We start from the raw sequence: 18424 nt of genomic DNA, 5'->3' as shown, positions 1-18424 counted from the left end.
AACGTGGATTGAACCATTGTCCGGCATCGCAATGAATGTCATAAACACCGGTTTTGGCTGCCATGTCAGGTTTTCGACTTTCTATATTATAAATAATCGTTGTTGGTTCAATGTCCCTGTAATAATGAACAGAACAGCATCATTGGGGTTTCTCGGACCTATTGCTGGAATTGTGTAATGAATGACCTAATTAATATCGGCATGATTTTAAGCAAATATTTGAACACAAATCTGAAGTAGATAATTTTACGATTGCCTCTATAGTTTTGTTTCAAAAACTCTTGAAGAATCCCCCGCCCAGATTGTTTGAAACATGATTTAGTATATAAGATTATTAGATCTAGCTCTCGGCAAGGACAGAACTCGAAGCAACCAAGGTGTATTGTTACAATTATGAATTTAAATAGACAAATTGAGCTACCTTATTCAAGAAATTACACGTATAGTTTAAGTCATAATATTTTGTCCCTGCATGTTATGCTGTTGTAGTTTTTATTTGTTTGGGTCGTCTGACCAAACAAATAATGGTAGCGAAATTTCAGAGCCTAATGCTGTTAATTGCAAATGCCTAAAGTAGTCCACTTTTTGGAAGCGGTTACTTCCCTTTATATGTACACTAACGCCGAAAAAATCAGGGGAGATCAATGCGTAAAGATTGTCAAATGACAGGCGCATTAATTTTCAAGCAAAGTAGTTCCCGAATGGTTGAAGATTTCTAATATTGTTTCATTCTTGATAGATATACATGCTTACAGTAAGCTCCATGATTATTTACATCTGTGTTAAACAACAGGATTAGCGCCGAAATAATAAGAGTTACAAACCCTAATTTAGAATAATATGGTTTTCTTCAGGCCGGTAATATATAACTTCACCGTCGCCGAGGGGTTTGCACGCTCGCTTAAGAATCAAGAGGTCTGGAGTTCAAATCCCAGTTGAGGCAACTCATTTTTTTTTCAATTTTTTAAGTCTAAAATAAACATTGAATTGACTATCAGTGTTGCAATTAGTCTTATAGCCAATTTACTACAGTTAAAACACTGGAAAGCATTGGTGGCACTATACAAAAACAAATTGGTTTATAGTCTCACAACCTTCACCTTTCTTATATTCTGAGACCCAAAAAAATTCAGCGCCTTCTGTGCTTTGATTCTATTTCAGATGGCCATATTGGAAATAAGATATATGTGATTGCTGTTGTACAATCTGAATGTGTTACTTTCTCTAATAAATATATTATTATTATTATTATTATTATTATTATTATTATTATTATCATTATTATTATTATTATTATTATTATTATTATTATTATTATTATTATTATTATTATTGTTATTATTATAAAATGAAATAAATTGCAACGATCTATTTTCTTTTACAAATTGAAATTTTACCAGGCTCGATTTCAATGAGACTGTTAATATGAAATCATTTCATTTTGTTAGGGGCGGAGAAAAGGATAATATTATTTTAAGGATACTTTGGTCTCCTCTTTAATATGATTGATACACTTTCATGCACAGTGTTAAAGACCTTATTCTGCGAATATACTCGTACATGCGCGTTTGTTACAGCTGAATACCTTCTTTACATGAAAGAGGTTCAAAGTCACTGGCGAAATTCGAATCCAAAAGTGGTAAGGTACCAGAGGTTTAAAGTCAACAACCGGAGGTCCCACGTAAGAAAAAAGTCAAATAGACAATCTATTGCTAAATCTTAATTTTTTTCATTTATTTGAAATCTGTTAAAGTAATTTGGTATTGGAGTGAGTTACTAACTGATTGTAACATATTGCAATTAAAGTACATGAAATGAAAACGTGTAATAGTTGTTTTCACAATTTTTATTTAAAGTATTTTCTTTACTATTTTTATTTGTAAAAAATGTTTATAAATACATAGATATAAATACATGTATTAATTTGTAAATTCCATAACAAAATAAGCTAAGATATAGCTTCTCATTCTCAATGATATAAATAAAGCCGAAGCAACATTTAAGGTAGATTTATTGTAATGCTTTCCCGCCAAAATAAAATTAACATCGGCCAATATCGGAGCAAATCGCTTATTTCCGGAACGTTATTTTTTTTCAAAATCTTGGGCATTAGATTATCCTCCACTGCTAAGTTTTAAATTCCGGTTATAAACGGTTAAAAATTATTGAATACCGAAGATTGTGAAAAATAACATTCCGAAAATGACCGATTTATTACGATATTGGCCGATGTTAGATTTGTTTTGGCGGGAAAGCATTGCAGTAAGACTACCTTAAGTACAAAACACAAGGAATAAAATACTTGTGGAGAACATCGAAATATCAACAAAACTTTGACTAACAAGTAACAAATAGTGTATATCCGTTAAACAACACGTTAAGATTGAATAAACATATAATTTTGCCACCAACATAATGCGTTTGCGACCAGCATGGATCCAGACCAGCCTGCGCATCCGAGCAGTCTGATCAGGATCCATGCTGTTCGCTATCAGTTTCTCTACTTGTTATAGGATTTGTAAGCGAACAGCATGGATCCATGCTGGTCGCAAACCCACTATGTTGGTTTTGTCGTGACGCGGCTCAAATGATAATGTTTCTCTGACTTTCTCAAGAATTAGTCCATGTATCTTAAGGATAGTTTGACATTACGCAATAGGTATAGAAATAAATAAACGACAACCCTCATATAAAAACAACAACAAACAAACACAGCATCAACAAAAACACAAAAAACGACAAAAAAACCCAAACAACAACAACAACAACAACAACATCTAAAACAAACAAAACATTGCTAAAAAAAACCCTAAAAAACCCCAGAAGATTTGATAAAGACGAATGATACCCGTATATAAATTAATTAATTAAAAATGACGTATAAACCCTTAATTTACATAAATATGAACAATGTGTAAAGTAAAGTAAAATAAATTCAATGTATACGAATAAAAGGAGGTTTACAAGTGACAGATATGGCAATGCTTAAGTCGGTGCTAGTGGGTCATTAATTAAAGATGATATACCTCCATTTAATATCACTCATTAACAGACTGAATGAATACTTCCTTCTTTAACTATTTGTTTGTGATTATTAGATTAAATTTTAGAATTTCAAATGTAATTGTCTAAAAATGAATCAAATGTAATTGTCTAAAAATGAATCAAATGTAATTGTCTAAACAATGAATCAAATGTAATTGTCTAAAAATGAATCAAATGTAATTGTCTAAAAATGAATCAAATGTAATTGTCTAAAAATGAATTTCAAATTTGATTGTCTCAAAATGAATTTCAAATGTAATTGCCTCAAAAATGAATTTCAAATGTGATTGTCAAAAGAAGAATTTCAAATGAGATTGCTTAAAGATGAGTTTCGAATGTGATTGTCTAAAAATGAATTTCAAATGTGATTGCCTATAGATGAATTTCAAATGTGATTGTCTAAAGATGAATTTCAAATGTGATTGTCTAAAGATGAATTTCAAATGTGATTGTCTAAAGATGAGTTTCGAATGTGATTGTCTAAAGATGAGTTTCGAATGTGATTGTCTAAAAATGAATTTCAAATGTGATTGCCTAAAGATGAATTTCAAATGTGATTGCAAAAAGATGAATTTCAAATGTGATTGTCTAAAATGAATTTCAAATTGTAATTGGAATGAATATATTTCTTTTGTTGAAACAATACTAGAAATGTATTTTCTTTTGTTGAAACAATACTACCAGTACAGTAAAAATATATTTTCTTTTGGTGAGACAACACGAAATATATTTTATCATGCCATTACTATGACAAGTGCCTGATAAAGCCTGTCTGAAAACAGCAACCTTTCTCAGTCAGTGACTTGAGAACACTATGTTCCTACGCCAGATCAGCACTGATGATGTTTATTGTTGGTATTGTTTAATTGACTTTGCTGAATATTTATGATAATACACAGTAAATAAATTGTTAAAGCAAATTGTACCAAAAATTGCGTTGTGTTATAAAATTATTGGTAAAAACCCTCGGACTACTTTTTTGGCGTATAACCCTCTTGTGGTTACCGTACTTTCAGAAATTAGCACCCCGAATTAAAAAAATAAGATGCAAAATCATAATAGAGGCATGATAAAAAGAATAACAGGTTACTGTCTTTTGAGAAAGGGATTTCTCAGACTCGGCTAGATATGGTCCGGAAGGGGCTCGGCAAGCCTCGCCCCTTCCAGGACCATATCTAACCTCGTCTGAGAAACCCTTTCTCAAAAGACAGTAACCTGTTATTCTCTATTTCTTTTGCTATTGTAAAATGTCTAATTTCAGGATATGTTTATCTAATAGAAAATATGCTCGCTGTTTGTTCGGTGTATCAGATTGTTCAAGTATTTATTTATTATCATAACTGCAGCCATGATGTTTCTCGACTGCGTCATCATTACGTCATTATCCAAATGATCGCGTTCCGAGTGCGTCCTCATTACGTCATTATCCAAATGATCGCGTTCGTTTACATGTAGAATAGCGATTGCATTTTGGATAGCCTTCATTGCAAAGGTCATGTTTTGCTGTTGCAGATTCGGACATGCTTGCTTTATTCTTTTAAGAATGTCATAGACAGTTTGCAAAGCCTGAAAAGATAATGAATTAAGATTGAGATGAACACTTTTTATACATGATATATGTGCATGATATAATTGGATAATTTTGTCACCTTAGTGCAGTCGCTGAATAAGTCCTTAATAAGATTAATATGAGTTTAAAATTATTCTCAGTTATTAAAACATCATTCACCTAGACTTTTATTCAGCCCGTTATGCTAGATATGAAATGGACAAAGTTAAACATTTTGCATAAATAAATATGTGGAAAATATTGATTCCACAGAAGCATTTAAATCAGCAAAATAACATTAAATCTGCAGACTCGGTATGATTGAGTCTGTACATGAGGGACAATGCAAAAATGCAACATCCCTTATGCCCCCTGGCACCGGCTTGAACGATACTCAATTTTCAACAAAAGTCCTGGAGTGAATAAGAATACTAAAGACACAAAACAAATGCCTCACCAGTAAAATATTCTAGCAGTATGCAGTTTTAGCAAATGTTTGCAAAGTTGCAGTTTGTTTATTTAAATTCTTTTATTGCAACAATGATAATTTGACTTACAATATAAAGAAAAATGAACGAATGAATTTATGGATAAAAAATATATAGATATATACTTACGTCTGGTTTACTGTCCGTTACGAGATAAGCAAGATCTGTTAATAAAATTTCAGCGTCGGATAGGCGTGGTTGAAAGTTTTCCTGAAGAGAAAACAAAATAAGATAGCAAATATTGAAAGACCGATGAATATTTGTAATATTTGTAAGTTAAATCTATTTTCGAAAAATATTGAGTTAAATATGTCATATGTTTGGATATTATTTAAATTGTCGCTTTCATCCTATGCAGGCATTTTTGCCGGAAGTAATAAAGGGTTGCATTTTATGTTGGTGAGCACTTTTTGGATACACTTTTAATCTTGTTGTAGCACTCATTGCCAATCTGATAAATGACAATTGGGGTGCAAATGTAAACAGGAAAAAGTTTTGATATACTTTACTTACATTAGGTATTACAATCGCCTTATATATTTCTGTAAACGCTCCGTAAGCGTCCATAAGACATTCTAAAACGTTATGATCCAATGCATGTCCTTGGACACCGCATTCATCACCATCGACAAAACCTTCGTCTTCAGCTTCGTTATAACTAATCGGGCATGGAACGGAAATATTCCTCCTGTACTGCACATTTCTTGATTTTTCAGAACTAAGGTAGCTTGATATACTTCTCTTCAGACTCCCCATTTTGGTTATCTGAAATTAAAACATGATCAATAAAGTTTTATGAACCTATATTTTTAATTTATATAAAATTGTGTTGACTTTAATTTATCAAAAATGTATTATAAATCAACGGTAAAATGCAACCTTTTTGCTACACTGCAAATGTTGTTTTTTGTGGCCAGATTGTTAATCAGCGTCTTTTCTTTCCTATTTTTAGATATTTGGGAAACTTTATAGGTAAATTAGTTAGTGAAAGTACAAAAGTTCATCTTATACAGATACAATGTATGTGAGAGTCCATGTACTATGACAGTTTGTACTTTCCATTTCGTTCATGAATAAAATCCGCGTTATCATATGTCCTATCATATATGTGTCCAAGTTGTATTTATATCTATAATCAAAGATATGGTTCTCACAGTTATTGTCATAGTACTTTCACACTATAAATAAACTACACAGAATGTAATACATTTCCAAAAATTTGAGGTTTCATGTTTGTAATTCCTGCTTTTTTTTTCGATAAAAGAAAGAAACTATTAACTGGCACTACCAATATGGGGATTATTTCTCTTTTTCATTTTCGCAGTCTATAATTTGTTTAACAATAAAAATTTAGGTTTTTAGATGAAATTAAAAAAAACAACACCCAGCAAAATCAATTAGAGACAAAAGAGTTGAACATTTCAGAGTCGTTTTTGTTTTGTTTCTGAAAACTATGTGGCAAGAATATGTATCAAATGTATGCGATAAAAACATACAGATATAATGACACAATAAACAAGATTGCTTGATATATTTTACTGAGTAAGAATTGAGGGTGTGTGTGTTGGGGGACAAATTAATTTATATTGCATTATTTAAGATTTTAAGCGAAATATTGAAATGAAACAAAAGGAAAGCATTAAGAAAAAAAATATCAGATTAAATTCTAAATATATTTTAGCGTAATTTAAAAGAATCATTTCGAAACAAAAACATACTTTTGTTTACAAGAAGTATATACTATTCTAAACTATAACAAAATGTATTCCGGACAATTTCTTAATTAATCATCAATTAAAACTTTAAGCTATTTTAAAGAACAAAATTTTTTTATACTCACATTTCTCTCGACTTCTTTGTTCATCACTAACATATGTGCTGTAAGTCCATTCTTTATATACAAAAAAACCCACCAATATTGGAAATTCTAGAACGCAAAACGACCTCATCTTACAGAAATACATATACTTGTATATGTACATGTACTAGGATTTTGGAAACTTTGATGTGTTATATAATAATTGATAGGTGTTATCATAAACAAATGTACGTACATGGTCAAATCAAAATCCTACAAATTGATATCATCTGATATATTGATACCAACTGTCTCGAACAATAGTCTTTGCTATATGTTGATCAAATGGATCAAATTGAATTGCAATGTTAAACATACTTTCTTAATTTTGCATTAACATAACATCAAAATCTTGGTTATTAGATTAGTTATAATCGCTCATTCCTTTACGATATCTACTAAAGTAAGGTATACCAAAAAATGTGAAAAATAACGTCCCGGAAAAGACCGATTAATTACGACATTGACCGATGTTAGAAATTTGTTGGCGGAAAAGCATTACAGTATGACTTAAATCAATTGCTCAATCTCTGCTGGGTACGAATTAGGCAAATGTTTTAATCATGTGTTTAAAAAACAACAACAAAAAAACAAAACAAAAAAACGTTATAAACAAAGGTGGTTTTCTTTGGTTTGCCTTGCAAAACTATCTTAGTAATTTCTATGGCGATAAAATATTTTTTAATTAAATTAAATTCATTCAATTATTCAAAATCATGAATAAAAAGTAACAATGATAATATGTATATTTTATGTAAGCAACAGTTTTGTTACATGTAGTGTTACTTTTGTTTCTTTGTTTTGTTGGGTTTTTTTTGTGTTTTTTTTTTTTTTGGAGGGGAAGGGACAGTGGTTATAGACCGTTTGTTTCACTTTAAAAGTTTAATTATCACGGCCGTTTTTAATTTAATTTCATTTGTTTTTGTTTCTTGTTTTTTAATGTTAAGTTGTACTTAAGCCGGTGCTTATGAGCCTGGGCGTTAGTTTTCATTTACCACTGCCGACCACGGACATACACGAACACCCACGCACATCCGTTCGCGTTGGTCGACATTTTCCGACTGATTTTACTTGACTTCCTGAGAAATATGCATAGACGAACTGAATAAAAAAGTAGGTTGTTTTTTCATTGAACATTTTAACCATACCTCCTTACAATATTAATGGTGCAGGTCAAGACGTCTTTGACAACCGCCTCGATCTGGTCACACGGCCAGGGTCCGACGAGATTGGAAAAATACCTAAAACCAACGGCTGAGAATGTATTTTTTTTTGTTACTGTTGTATTAAAATCCATGTAACGACCAATTCATGTGAGAGAAACTAGATATATGTATATATGGGTAACAACTTTCTAACCTTTCTAAATGGGTCGTGTAAGTATTACAATGATAAAAAGATATGATAGAATATAAGTTTTATTTGAATTCGAGAAACAAAATCACATATTACAGTTATCATACTACACAGACTAGAAAAGTAAAGTTACCAAAATAGTAAATGTAAAAATAGTGGAGAATACATATATTGAATAATACTTGTATGCATGTATTTACAAACAAAATAGCAATAAGATATTCAACAATGTAAAAGACATAATATACAAACAGTGTCGTATTTAAATCAAAATACGTGGAGAATTTAAATATAAATGCATTTACTTTTTTCTTCAATATAAAATATCGACTTATTTAAAAAATGACAATACAAAAATGAAATGTGGCATGATAAATTTGATATGGTCATTGTTTAAAAGCTCATTATACCTCAGAAATGCTTTTATTTCTCAGAAGCTTTTTTAATTTTGGTGAATTTTATAGTATCCAAAAAGTTACTCATTGGCCAATTACTTGAACCATCTTTTTAATATGTTGCTTTTTGGCAATAAGTACAATTATAGTGAATAAGTATTATGTATGGAAGTCAAAATACTACTTTGTTTACATTTTGCTACTTTTATAACATTTTTTTCACATTTACTTTCTTCAGGTTACAAGTATCAAACGTTTTAAACATGATACAATTTACGAGTATGTTGGCACCTTCTAAGAAAATTAAAAAAAAATCTGTTTCTGAGACATAATTTGCTTATAATGAAACTAAATTAATAAAACATATAAACATACATATATACACGTACGGACGCATACACATCACACAATATATCATTTTTATACAACTGGATATATATTTTAAATATATTTTCTGCATTATTTGTTCATATTATATGAAAATAGGTTATGTTTTGATATATTTATTTACAGTGTAAATATGTTCTGATTGTATGAATTAGAGATTGCATGATGCAGACAGATCTATGCGTATCCATGACATGACCACTAATCTTAATTCTTTTCAATTCCTTTTATAAATGACAAATTCTGAACAGCCTTACAAACCATCACAATACTGCAAGTGCAGGAAAATGATTGTTTTTAACATTCAAAAATGATAGCAAACGTTCAATTTTTTTCTTTTATTTTTGAAAAAAAAAATATTAATATCATTTTTTTTGCTTCTTTATATTTGTATCAGTCTTAGTCTTTGTTATTGTTCATGCGCATATTAGTGTTTAAAAATGTTTTCTTTTCTATATCTTATAATGCTCAAGGGAAGGTGATTGCTCACGCTGCTAGAACTTGTTGTTCAACCTTTTGGCCCTTTGTTAAAATTGTTGTTTTGTGAAAATAGTGTTCTTAATTTGTATTCAAAGAGCAATGAAATAATATTATTCTAATACGAACACTATCGTGGAAAGGATAATTAAAGTAATCCATTTATCAAAGCACGAAATTAAGATATCCGAGGTTAAATCAAATCTAAACAATTTTACATCTCGTGTGTGTTAATATCCTATTGATATATTAACATTTACCACAAAATGTGTCATTATCATAAATTAGTTTTATCATGGATCAGATTCGGTTTCCCTTTGTAATCATTTTATGTCTACTTGTTATCTACGTTTTAATGAATGAAATTTCTCATTTATCTATACATTTTTCAGTATCTTTAAAACTGGCCAATGAAAGTGCTTGTAATTTATCTATTTTAGCATGATAAAATGTCCAGGAAGTTTTAATTCAGCATATAATGATATACAAGCAAAATAATAAAATCCTTTTGTATATGTTCTTTTTTTCCTGTCCTAGAATTGTATACAGTCCAAAACTCACACAAGAATAAATTGTCAGGTCGTTTCTTTTCTTTTTTTTTCTTGTTTTTGCTTTTAATATTGTGTTGTTCAGTTTGTACAATGTTTCCTAATAAACATGTATGTCATTTTCCTATGCTATTGGTCACATCTGTTAAATACCTATGTATCAACATCGCCGCTGACATAATATCATTGCTTAAAGATATTTCTTTGTGCTCAAACTTTTCGAATCGGAAATCCGGGTCACTGTTGATGCATAAAAGCATTGCATTGGCTGTAGCGTGCTCTGCTCCCATTAAAAGTGATGGAAGAAGTTGTTCCTTTTGTGAAGATGGTTTCAGTGACGTCATAAGGTTGTCGTCCATGGACTTCAGCATATTCTTTACCAATGACAAACTCTAAAAATACAAGCAAATCAATCTTTATTGAAAAGTAATATCAATAATTACAATGAACAAAAAGTGGTTATTCAAATCAGAGCGAGATAAGAAACCAACGTTTGTTGGAAGCAACCGCTATTGCAGAAGCAAGAAAAATATTAATTATTAAAGAAGTATATGACATCTTCAATTTGACATTAAAATCTATGTAACCAAACTTTGAAATGTAAAGCACCGAACAATAGTATCAAGATTAAAAAGTCAAACCATTTGTGTCAGCTACTGTCCTCCACTCCCCCCTCGACACCGGCTTATGCAGAATCCGACATTAGAAGATGAAAATGTAGATTTTTTAAATAAAGAAACACCACAAACACCATATAAATTTTCTGTATTCCCAGAGACATAGATAACATATAGTTAGTTATCAAGATTTTAACGTGTATAGATAAAAGTTTTAACTTCCAAAAGGTGAATGCTATAAAAAATAAAATCTACATCCATTAAGCTTTAATTGAAACATCATGCTTAATTTTTCACTTTTTGATAGGCATGAATGATGGTTCAATGGAATATATAGGAGCTCATTATCTCTGTTATCTATGTCTCTGGTATTTCTCAGTTGGTATAAAAAATGTTTGAGCACATGAGCTTGACATTCTAGCAATAATTGAAAAAATATAAGCAAATAATAAAGAAATAATGGCAAATATACCCCTCTTATTAATTATTTGCTTATATTTTCCAATTATTTATAGAATGCCAAGCTCCTGTGGTCTGAGTGAAGATTTGTTTCTCACTATGTGACGCTGGTGTCGCGGTATAAATCATACACTTTTATCTTTATATTCAATTATTTAAATGATAACTTGCAACACCTAAATACAAGATTATACTACTATCACTATGTTAAATCAATAATTATTCACCTGTAGTTTACACTTGCTCAGATTGGCCGAAATCTTGGGTAATCTTTTCTCTGCATCACAGTATCTAAGCACAATATTTGCATCCCACATATTCCAATCAAGTTCCTGCAATTAATAAAATTCTATTGATGACATATCCCGACAATTCTTATATTGATATTAAGGGGAGGAAAAACTTTCAATAACTGTTGAAAATGGAAAAGGCAAAGACAATTTTGAAAAAGAAAATATAGAAATCCTAAGGAACGACCGACAAAATTTAAAAGGTTGCAGGCTTGGTGTGATTAAGCCAGGTCGTGAAAGGTATTGTAAATAGAAGCTACTGTCCTTAAAATTTTGAAAGGGAATCATAGTTTATGAAGCATATAACGGACATTAAAAAAAACAACAAAACAAAAACAAAACATTTAAAAAAAAACACGCAACATGTCCTACTATTCAAAGAACTATAATTATCACAAAACACAATGAAATTGTCATTCTGAACGACTTATAAAACATTTCTAATAAAAAATACATGGCGATTTTTAACAGCCGTAACAAGTCTGCTGTGACAATACAAAATAATACACTTAATAGTATTATCTTGAAAACGTCTAGAAAAGGTGCTCGCTCATATTTGAAACACTTACATATTCTTTAATAAACTCGCCCACTTGAGCTTGTCCACTTGAGGTGTAAGATATGGGAAAATATGACTCTTAATTTATGACATCTTACGTTAGGGTTTTCTTAAAAATTGTATGTACATGACTATAATCACTTTTTGCTGGGAGTTTCTGTCTTACGGACGAAACCATTTTTGTGACTCATAGTGCAAATATTTAGGTACTTTTTATGAACGAAAGTTTGAAGTAATTAGATTTAAAAAAACACTTTCATTCTGACCTATATGGCATTTCACAATACATCTTACTATTGCATTGTTTGAAAGATAAATTAACAATAGGAAAATGTACGAAGTTTAACGAAAACATGAAGAGGAAAGTTAAGGTCAAATTTAGAATAAAATGTTTAACATGGTTGTATTAAGTAAATATTTTTCCCTTTATTTTTATAAATCTTTGATATTTTTATTGCAAAGGCTGGAGGGACTATGCTTACAAAATGTGACATTTAAATTTAAGTAGCTTTCAAAATATTTAAAATTTATTGCACGGATAAAATTTTTCGAACATACGGGCCCAAACATGATAATACAAATTTCTACGTTGCGATGATTACTTCCCGAGATATATGACGCTACCAAATGTCGGGTGGGAGGGTTTTTTGTCTGTATGTGGTATTTCCCAGACGGTTTTAAACTTGCGTGTTTATTTCAAACGCCTAAATTTACCGTTATCTAAATCACATTTTTGTCTAGTTGTCATTAAGGATTGTTTCAACATTGAGTCAATAAAATCAATTGCTGATAGCCAGCATAGCTGAAACTGAAACTTTGTTATCTATATTTAACAGCAAATCGAAAATTATTGACCGTGTCATTTATATTATGCTATGTCATTTCAGAATATTTGTTGTGAGAATTGAGTACCGCTGAAGCCGGTGATAGGGGGCATGAGGGATGTTGCACGTTTTCATTATCCCTCATGTACTCAACCAAACCGAGTCTGCAATTTTCATGTAATTTTGCTGTTTTTAATGCTTCCGAGGGATCACTTTTTACCAGATACAAAAACGTATTTATAATATTTATCAATTTACAATTAAATTCAATGAAGTAATTTAATTCAGTAAGAAGATATTTTATATTTAATTACAGTGACATTAATACTTTCAGTGATATTGTAGTGTACATAATATTGATGTCAAAGTATCTTAAATTATCTTACACTTTTAACAGGCGGTGCTAAGGGGCGTGAGATGTGTTGCACCCCCACCCACCCCATTAACTCCCATGAATGGACTCGATAACACAGAGTCTACGATTTACAACCACATACATTTAACAGTTGTTGTTGTTTTTTTTTCCATTGCTCTAGTGCTCTCGAGGGATTTTCTCTATCCAGATGGTGATGGGCTGATTCCGACATAAATATATATGGTAACTGAAATGTATATCATTATTCATCCTGAAAAAAGTAATAAAAACTATAACATAAAAAGTATGAAGTCGTGTTCAATCTCAAATAATTCATAAAGAAGCTGCTGCCGGAGATCATTTCAGAGATTTTTTAAGGATATGCTTCTATATTTTATTGATTTTTTTTCAGGTGCAGGGAGGGGGTTTACGTCACAGCAACACTGTAGAGGGCATAGAGCATCTTTCCAGCTTTACTGATGGAGGACGAACCGAGGTGTCATTCACTGCATTTTTTTTCATGCATGAACGGGCCCCAGAGTGGAACCACGGACATTCAGTAAGCTAGCTGAATAGTTTCCTCAAATGACAGAATCTAATGTCCCTTGCTGGATTCGAACCCACATTTGGTAAGGGGTAAGGGGCAAGAACTTTGTGGTCAACGACCTTAATCACTAGGCACGGCAACCCCATTTATATTGATGACAAGTAATTTTTATAAAAAAAAGTTTGAAAGTATTTCAAATAATCCGGTTATAATGTACAAATTGTATGGGTTTTTTTCTTGACTTTATCAAATCGTTTGATACTTTAACCAAATATATAATATACAAGAAATGAAATACTTTAACAGTTCCTTTCTTTAACCGTTTTGGAAAAAATAGCTGTGGAGTGTCAGGATTTTTTTAATTAAATGCCTAAATAATGCCTAATGATACTCTATGTTTTAGGTCCCTTTAAAGTTATTTTATAGTCTAAACTAATGGTAGTTCATAATGGGTATGATCGCCTTACAACTCTTTGAACAATCAATAATAGAATGACAAAAACATGGTACATGTAGATGTTGTAATTTTTACCTCAGCATTGAAAAAAAATCAAAATAAAGATGTGTCAGTAAAAAGATTCCCATATCAGTTTGGCTAACTCATTTCAATATGTTGTAAAGATGTATTCATTATTTTGAGTCACTTAATTTTTACGGACATGCGCTTCTTTTAAAGTTAGATCTAGGATTAAAATATTTGTTCCAGCTTAGATCTAATTTTTTTATTGATTTTGTTTTATACATTGGCAGTACTCATAGATAGATAGATAGATTTATTGTATACTGTATATATTTACAGACCATATTCTTTAACATGCAATTAAAGTTATTGGAATTTATTGCTTCAAATAATTGTAACCAGAGTGGTAATATCAAATTCATTTTTGAATGGCCAATATCTCTGCCTTTATCGAAAATCTGAATCAAGACCAGAACCTAGTGTTATTTGACTATGGACGTCACAGGTAAAAATACTGAAGCTATAAATGAGTATTTTTAAAAATTATATTTCAAATGTTAATTTTAATGAGTGTCTGAAAGAAGGCACATTATTTTGTTACTTAGACCAGAGCCTATTTGAAAGACCCTGGTTAGACTCAAACTCTAAAAGCTCAAGACATGCGAACTCAAAAACCTCAGAAAAGCGAATTTAAAAAGACCTCTTATTTCACATCTGAATATTAATAGTGTGAAGAACAAATTTACAGAAATTCACGATATTTTATCAGAAAAGCTTGTTGATATGTTAATACTATCAGAAACCAAACTTGATAACTCATACAATAATAATATTTATAATTTTCCAGGTTATAAGATGGAGAGAAAAGATAGAAACAAACATGGTGGTGGGATTTTGATATATGTAAGAGATGACCTACCTTTTAGAAGGAGGAAAGAATTTGAATGTGAGTCTTTAGAATCAATGTGTTTTGAGCTTTGTATGGCAAAACGAAAATGGGGTATTTTAGCTATTTACAAACCCCCAAATACAAAAGATAATGTTTTTATTGAAAATATTACTGTTTCTTTAGACAAATTATTCTTAAACTATGACCATATTTTAACAATAGGTGACTTGAACTATGACTTAAACAAACCTGACAAATGTAAACCCCTCACTCAAATATGTGACACATATAACTTAAATAATGTTATTAAAGGACCAACATGCCAAATGAAAAAAACTATGAGCCATCATATTTAGATGTTATTCTAACAAATAGACCAAATCTCATCTGCAATACCATAAATTTTGATTTTCAGGACTGAGTGACTGTCACAATTTTATTGCTACAACCATTAGAGAACAATGTAACTTGAACCCAATCTAAATATGTAAATTTTAGATCCTACAAAAATTTTAATGAGCAGGATTTTAACAAAGACCTGTCACAAGTACCATTTCATGTAGCCCACATATTTGACGATGTCGATGACATTTATTGGGCTAATGAAACCTTATTCAAAGAAGTAGTAAATGAACATGCACCAATCAAACAAAAAAAAGGTTAAAAAAAAGAATCTCCCCCTTTTATGAATGGAGAACTCCGCAGAGCCATTTATGTAAAAAGAAAACTTAGAAATTCATTTTTCAAATATAGAACTGATAAAAACTGGGAAAAATATAGGAAACAGAGAAATTTAGTTACAAAACTTAAAAAGAAACTCAATGCAAATATATTTTTTTGAAAGGTGTGGTGGGGGACCAAAGTCAAAACATTTCTGGCCTACTATAAAACCTTTTCTTTCTAGTAAAAATACAGCCAAAAATGATGCCAAAATTATATTAAATGAAAATGATACATTAATAACAGATCAAAATAAGGTATGCAACATACTTAATGATTTTTATGTTAAAATAGCACAAAAATATTGGTATCAACAGTGATATAATGATTAATGAACAACACCCTAGTGTGTACAGGCTATCTCTGATAAAATCCAAAGCAATAATAATTTTGTATTTAAACCTGTTACATCTCAGGAAGTGCATAAGCTTCTGCACAGTGTGGATGGTAAGAAGGCCACAGGTATTGATAACCTACCTCCAAAAATTATAAAAGCAGGTGCTGAATCTCTTGCGGAGCCTATAAAATGTATAATAAATAAATGCTTTATTAATAATACTTTTCCGGAGTCCCTGAAAATGGCTCAGGTTACTCCAGTTTATAAAAAAAGAAGATCCTTTTCAAAAGAAAAATTATAGGCCTGTAAGTATTCTGCCCCACTTTCTCGAAAGATTTTTGAACAATCAATAAATAAGCAACTAGTTTCATACTTTGACAACATTTTCTCATAATTTTCTGGCAGCTTTTAGATCTAAATTTGGATGTCAAAACTACTCTTTTACGGCTAATAGAAGACTGGAAAAATGCCTTGGATAGACATGAGTATGTAGCAGCAATACTCATGGATCTGTCAAAGGCCTTTTTGGCTCTTCCCCCCATGACTTTGAAAACCCTTTTTTGAAAAAATTAAGGGCCCATTTTGGGTTTTTCTGAAAAACAGGCCCCCGAAACTTAAAAAGAAAAACTTACCTTAAAAAAAAACAAAGGGTTAAACTTTTGGGAAAGCATGGGAAGGGGGAAAATGGAGTCAATAAGTAAGGGAAATTCCCCAGGGGTTCCCTTTTTTAGGGGCCCCCCCTTATTTTTTAAATTTTTTAAAGACCCTTTTTTCTTTAAATTTTTTTAGCCACTGTGACCAAATTTATGCTTTATGACAACAATTATCTTACTGTTGATACCAAATATTGACTCTTTACAATCTATAACTTGGAAAATGAAAGTTATCCTAGTGATAAAATGGGTTGATAATAAGTCTTTAATTGGCAAGCCCCAATCCCGGAACAAAATTTCAGGCAATTTGTTATTGGAAAAAAACAACTAGTTAAATTAACCTCTTTTTGGTCTTAATAGTATACAGAAATTGTCTGTGAAAAAAAAGCGTTTGGAAAACTTCTTGGTGTTGAAAATAGACTCTTTAACTTAAATTTTGACTTACATGTTATTCTAAACATTTGCAAAAAGTCTGCCAAAACAAATCAAAACCATTCTTGCTAGACTGAGTAAATTCTTAAAGTCAAAATACTAGATTGTTAATCTACATTCCTTTGTTCGGGTTCAAAAATTTTAACTATTGTCCTTTAGTTTGGGACATTTTTGTAGTAAACAAAATACTGAAAAACTTGAAAAAAGTTACAACATAGATCATTGAAAGATAGTTTTTTTGAGGATTACAGCTCATCATATGAATTTTCTTTTAAGTAAAGCTAATATGCCAAATTTACATATCAGTAGATTAAGACAATTAGCTATTGAAGTTTTTAAATGTTTTGCAAAAATATATCACCAAAATATGTTCAAGAACTTAATTTTAAAGTAAATTCCCTCTTATTACTTTTTTAGAAAATAACAAACCACCCCACTTGAAAGTTCCTAGAAAATTACAGAGAGACTTTATGTAAGAAAAGCTTTCGCTATGAGGCCACCCAGGTCTGGAATAAAACCCTCCCGAAATGAACTAAGGGAACAGAAACTGATTAACGGTGAATTTTCGGGAGGTTATCCAAAAACCTGGAGGGGGCTTTCAAATGCCCAAATGTTCTAATGTGTGGGCCTAAGTGTTATGTTTTTTTTTGAGTTTTTGAAATGTGAATTCAAATTGGGAATCTGCATGCTTCTTTTGTTTTCTTTTTTTGTTTTTTTCCTGTTAAAATTTCTGTCTGTCATTAGGAGTAATTGCTGTATAAGACCTTGTTTTATCATTTTAAAGGGTTTTTATTTTCTTCTTGTGTGTTTTTTGTATAAATCATTTGTCAGTTTCATGTTAGTTTTTTGTATATGGGGACAGCCTTTCCCGATCAAACTTTTTCATATAAACCCATAAAAAGGGGGCAAATTTGCCCTTTTTTAAGTCTTTTTTTCCTTTTTATTTCTACTTTTATTTATTTTTTTTTCTTTAAATTTAAATTTAAAATAATTTAACCCAGGACCAAAGAATTTATCCCAGGCCAAAATGGAAACAGCATCTGTTACACAAACAAATTTTAAAATTTTAAGTTTTTATTATTATGATACTTGTAAAATGTTTTTTGTTTTCACCCTTTTTTCCCTTTACTGAAATACATATTTTGATCTGCTAACTTTATATGTTTCTCAAGCTCATTT

At 30.7% G+C, this 18424-nt stretch overlaps 2 protein-coding genes across 2 annotated transcripts; both read right to left on the bottom strand.

Annotated features, from left to right (window-relative positions):
* Positions 1 to 4279: 4279 nt before the first annotated feature.
* Positions 4280 to 5841, bottom strand: LOC132730742 (uncharacterized). Its single transcript, XM_060716726.1, has 3 exons — positions 5596 to 5841; positions 5212 to 5292; positions 4280 to 4611 (listed from the first exon to the last, which is right to left on the bottom strand). The coding sequence occupies exons 1-3, from the start codon at positions 5836 to 5838 to the stop codon at positions 4318 to 4320; spliced, it is 618 nt and encodes a 205-aa protein (XP_060572709.1). The 5' UTR covers positions 5839 to 5841; the 3' UTR covers positions 4280 to 4317.
* Positions 5842 to 9005: 3164 nt separating this feature from the next.
* On the bottom strand, positions 9006 to 11506 carry LOC132730746 (uncharacterized). The gene is made up of 2 exons (XM_060716730.1): positions 11407 to 11506; positions 9006 to 10495 (listed from the first exon to the last, which is right to left on the bottom strand). Exons 1-2 carry the CDS (start codon positions 11494 to 11496, stop codon positions 10220 to 10222), a joined length of 366 nt encoding a protein of 121 aa, XP_060572713.1. The 5' UTR covers positions 11497 to 11506; the 3' UTR covers positions 9006 to 10219.
* Positions 11507 to 18424: the final 6918 nt, after the last annotated feature.

This window comes from Ruditapes philippinarum, unplaced genomic scaffold, assembly GCF_026571515.1.
Source record: "Ruditapes philippinarum isolate M1 unplaced genomic scaffold, ASM2657151v2 ctg3405_1_1_1_1, whole genome shotgun sequence".
In the NCBI taxonomy this organism is placed as follows: domain Eukaryota; kingdom Metazoa; phylum Mollusca; class Bivalvia; order Venerida; family Veneridae; genus Ruditapes; species Ruditapes philippinarum.
This window is presented reverse-complemented; position numbering and strand designations above follow the sequence as displayed.

Coding starts and splice junctions, on each gene's coding strand:
- LOC132730742 (XM_060716726.1), bottom strand. CDS start 5,838: ATGGGGAGTCTGAAGAGAAGTATATCAAGCTACCTTAGTTCTGAAAAA. Junction 5,293..5,595: donor AGGCGATTGTAATACCTAAT/GTAAGTAAAGTA, acceptor TTTTCTCTTCAG/GAAAACTTTCAACCACGCCT. Junction 4,612..5,211: donor TAACGGACAGTAAACCAGAC/GTAAGTATATAT, acceptor TTATCTTTTCAG/GCTTTGCAAACTGTCTATGA.
- LOC132730746 (XM_060716730.1), bottom strand. CDS start 11,496: ATGTGGGATGCAAATATTGTGCTTAGATACTGTGATGCAGAGAAAAGA. Junction 10,496..11,406: donor TGAGCAAGTGTAAACTACAG/GTGAATAATTAT, acceptor TTGTATTTTTAG/AGTTTGTCATTGGTAAAGAA.